Below are 4,748 nucleotides of genomic sequence, written 5' to 3' on the forward strand. Positions count from 1 at the left end.
TTCTTATTTCCAACATTTGAAGAATTCAATACTTCCGTGTGTCAGGTTCTTCTTCTTTTCTGCCTGTCCACAGGTGAAGATTGCTCTCCTTTTCCCTCTTTGGTTACTGCACTGAAAGATTCACCACAGAGGATGCTGAGGATATCGCACTCATGGTTTGCTGAAGAAGGAATGAGGAGAGAGCCTACTTTGGGCAGATAAAGCAGAGCTGTGAAACAATGAATCGCAGTCTGCAATACTGCTAGCCACCACTGGAGGGAGACTCGCCCGAATTTAGCTGGTTGGACACACACAGGGAATACAAATCTGGCTTAGGCATCATTCACACTAGAATCGGCTGGCACGTACAGCTCCATGCTGCGTGCATGCCTGTAAAGGGCAGCTCCCGGGAAGGACAGGTGCTGCGTGTCATTAGTACGCAGCCCCTGTCCTTCTCTACTGGAGTGCGCCACCCTACGTTAACCTCAAGTGCAGGTCCGTACGGATGTGGGTGTCCCGGCTCGGACGCAGACAGGATCCATCCTGTCAGTGCACGAGTATGTACACCCGCACGGATGTGCAGGGCGGGTGAGCTTAGGGCGGCGTATGTCCCATAGAGAAGGACAGGGGCGTACCAATCACATGCAGCACCTGTCCTTCCTGGGAGCGGCCCGATTTGGCTGTGCACGCAACACGGATCTGTACGTTCCGGCCTTTTATAGTGTGAATGAGGTCTTACCATCTGGCACACTCTTAAAGTGGCTATACACCTTACAACCATTGTACTTCTTATTTTATTAACTTTAACTAACTAACTAACTTTATTAACTAAGAAGTCCCCCTATGTGATAGCAAAGAGGATGTGACAGGTCCTCTTTATGGAGACATCAGGGGTCTTCAATACCCCTAATGCCACCTAGGGACCCCCAAAGAAGCTGATGAAGCAGAGATCTGCTTCTGAAGCTGGAGAGTGACGCAAGAATGCGGAAGTTATGTAACATACATCACTTCCGCATTCTGACACCGGAGAGGGGACTGGAGGAAGATCGTGTACCGATCTCCCGCTGATCCCCTGTCACAGAGCTGCCATGCTGGTCCCGGGCTTGCACCGGTCACAGTGGAGCCCTGGACCAGCGGGAGGGGGGGGCCGAGGAGGGGGCGCATGCACCGGCATGTTATACAAGCGATCCGCCGGCTCTGTAGCTGGCGGATAGCTTGTATGTAAGCAGGCATCGGTGCCTGTTTTTAAATCCGGGCAGTTTCCCGCACTCGCGCGAGTGGGCGTGGCTAACAGGCCATCTTTTTACGGCCTGTTACATCCAGGAAGCTCCCGGCTGGCCGTTTTCTGTACAACGGCCGGCCGGGAGGCGTTTTAAAGTAAACCTCTATAGCAGTGCTTCTCAACCTGTGTCACCTCAGGACCCACATTTGACCTTGGTCATTAAGTTGCGACCCAAGTTGCACTGCAATGGAACCACGGCATCGCTGTACCACACGTTTCAATGCGGGCGATAGAACTGTGGTTGGGAGATACATTTGGGGTGCAATTTAAACAAATGGCAATGCAATGCACTTCCCACACCAGAACATGCGGTAGGCGCTTTAACGCACTGTACTAGTGTGAATGGGCCCTCGAAAACACTCCATCCATCCATATGTGCATTGCTTGTACAGCTCCCTTGTGAGTAGAGGTGCCAGGAGCCAGAATGTGACGTGACTCCGGTCCAGGCACCTCTACAGGATGGATGGACCTACCTCGCGGCCATAGTCCAACTCAGCACTGGGCAGCATATTTTTAATAGCTGCTGGGCGCAAAAACTAGGTGGAGGCTGAGGAGCATATCACCTAGAAAAGTGGAAGGCACGCTGCAACCCCCTGAACATGGGGTTTGCGACCCACTTTTGGGTCACGACCCGCCAGTTGAGAACCAAGGCTCTACAGAGAATAATATGGAGGCTGCCAATGCTAAATTCTGTCTGTAAACTCATTACCGTCCAACAGAGCAAACATGCAGGTCAGGCAAATCAGGACTCAGTACCGTCTGCATAACCAACCCAGAGCAAGCACGCAGGTCAGGAAAGTCAGGACTCCGGGTGTGCATGCTTGTTCCAATTCGAAGCAACTTAGTACTGAAGAACCTGATCAGAAGGACAGCCTGGGAACTATTATTTTCATAAGGAGAGGTCCGCAATAGCTGCTGTACTTCCTCAGTCCAAGGCCATGTCTGAAGAAAGCCGGAGAAGAGGGGAAGGGAGGGGTGATGAGCCACTCCTCTGACTCATTCCCTTGTCTCTGTATAAAACTCAGCTTGACTTATTACAACTCTGTGAACGGCAAGCTGTAAACATGTAAACTGGCCAGATCTATAAATAGGACTTCTTCGTTTGCAATATTTCACATTTACATTTTTTTATCTCCTGAACAGGATATAACGAAATAATCCTATACATTCCCCTTAACGGGAGCGTTAACACAAGCTTTAACCCTTTAAAAGCGACAACAGGATGTAAACAAACTCGTGTCTGCTATTGTTTACATCTTGGTGAGCTGATTCCTGGCTATGCAAAGGAAGTGACAGCGGGCCCATCACTTCAATCAGATGGAAACGGTGAAAAAAAAAAAAAAATTTGCAAAAAAAATTAAAAATGTATTACATTTATTATAATATATACATATATACACTATATTACCAAAACTATTGGGACGCCGGCCTTTACACGCATATGAACTTTAATGGCATCCCAGTCTTAGTCTGTAGGGTTCAATATTGAGTTGGCTCAGCCCTTGGCCGCTATAACAGCTTCAACTCTTCTGGGAAGGCGTCCACAAGGTTTAGGAGTGTGTCTATGGGAATGTTGGACCATTTGTGAGGTCATGTACTGATGTTGGGGGAGAAGGCCGGGCTCGCAGTCTCCGCTCTAATTCATCCCAAAGGAGTTCTATCGGGTTGAGGTCAGGACTCTGTGCAGGCCAGTCAAGTTCCTCCACCCCAAACTCGCTCATCCATGTCTTTATGGACCTCGCTATGTGCACTGGTGCGCAGTCATGTTGGAACAGGAAGGGGCCATCCCCAAAACTGTTCCCACAAAGTTGGGAGCATGAAATTGTCCAAAATGTCTTGGTATGCTGATGCCTTAAGAGTTCCCTTCACTGGAACTAAGGGGCCAAGCCCAACCCCTGAAAAACAACCCCACACCATAATCCCCCCTCCACCAAACTTTACACTTGGCACAATGCAGTCAGGCAAGTACCGTTCTCCTGGCAACCGCCAAACCCAGACACGTCCATCGGATTACCAGACAGAGGCATTCCTATGCCTTTTTTTTAATTCTGACAACTGCAACTGTCAGAATTTTTTTAAAAAACCCTGCAGATAGCAAAGAAGCTATTGCTTCCTGTGCTATCTGCCATCATTTCAGGGGGGTGCGCTCTCTCAGCCCCCCCTCCGCAGATGGGGGTGGGGGAAGAGGGCACCTCCCTTAAATGAGAGGGACACCTCCCTGAAATGGCTTCTTTCAGGTTGGGATCCCTGCAATAATCCCACACATGTAACAATATTTTTTTTTAATGTGCAATTTTCTGTTTTAATTTGCAAGATATGGGTGAAGTTCCTGTTGTGAAGAAATACATGTCACTGATTAGCAGAGGCTAGGCTCGCCATTGGCCGTAATTGACCAGAGCCCCACGTCCTGCGCTCTGTATGAATCTGAGAAGAGAGGCGCCATTTCACCCTCGTTATTAGAAGACATGAAGAATACAGGCGGCCCAGTATGGAGAACAGGAACCCGCGCATTACCTCAGCAAGACATGCGTCACCACCGCCACGCCCCAATCCTCCACCGCCACGCCCCAATCCTCCACCGCGCCTTCCTACGCCACGCCCACTGCCCCATCTCCCAGCCCGACCCCTCTGGCTTAAGATCCTTTTTCATTGGCTGGATGAGCTGTCAATTCGCGCTCAGCCGAAGAAGGAGAGTGGGCGTGTGCTGGGCGGGGCTACTTCCCCATATAATAGCCGCAGAGCCGCCTTCTGTAGGTTCTTTTCGGGTTGCACTTTCGCTTCGAGAGGAGCGGTGACAAGAAAACAATTCAGTTCTTTTTTCGCATCGTTCGCCGGCTTTCCGCCATGGCCAAAACCCGCGTTTTCTTCGACATCGTCGCCGACAGCTGCCCTCTAGGCCGCATCGTTATTGAGGTGAGTGAAGAAGGTTTGAATGAATGGCGAGGGCGGCTAACACTGCAGGGCGGACAAAAGCTTTGGCGCCCAGGTCACGTGGTGTGGCGGCGGCTTTTCCGCGTGCCTTGTGGGTGCTGTCATGCATGGTGAAGGCGCGATATGCGGGACATGTTGTAGGGGTGGGTGCGGTAGGGGCTGGTGAGGGAAGGAACGCCGACATATAACCGGCCACGAGGCGTCAACACGCCGCATGGTAATGGCTGTGTGGTTGCTGTGATTCTGGACTCTGCGGTGCTCCATGCACCGGGCGGCTCTCCGCAGTGTCAGGCGGAGATGCCGCAATACTGGCGGCGGCGCTATGCTATCAGCCCGCTGTGAGCAGGTACCGGGGCTCAGCCTATGGCTGCCGCAGGAAGAGGGCGTGTACTTTCGGCTTTCCCCGCCCACCGTGTCGGGGCTGGGAGTCCATTTTAGGATGTTTAGCTAAAATGTCTCCTTTGCCGTATCTGCGTGACATGGGGAGGGGGGGCACCCCGCCCTCCGTGTGCGAGCCTGTCGGGATGGGGGGGGGGGGGGTTTGGGTGGGGGTGTT

The 4,748-nt window shown here is 51.6% G+C and overlaps 1 protein-coding gene across 1 annotated transcript in view; it reads left to right on the top strand.

Annotated features, from left to right (window-relative positions):
• The first annotated feature begins 4,067 nt into the window (after positions 1-4,067).
• Positions 4,068-4,748, top strand: part of LOC108785588 (peptidyl-prolyl cis-trans isomerase-like) — a 10,209-nt gene continuing 9,528 nt past the window's right edge. The window contains exon 1 of the mRNA XM_018554679.1: positions 4,068-4,174. Coding sequence (XP_018410181.1) covers positions 4,106-4,174 — 69 coding nt within the window. The 5' untranslated portion in view covers positions 4,068-4,105. The remainder of the gene's footprint in view (positions 4,175-4,748) is intronic.

The sequence above is a fragment of the Nanorana parkeri genome, unplaced genomic scaffold (genome assembly GCF_000935625.1).
Source record: "Nanorana parkeri isolate BGI_ZX_2015 unplaced genomic scaffold, ASM93562v1 scaffold169, whole genome shotgun sequence".
In the NCBI taxonomy this organism is placed as follows: Eukaryota; Metazoa; Chordata; class Amphibia; order Anura; family Dicroglossidae; genus Nanorana; species Nanorana parkeri.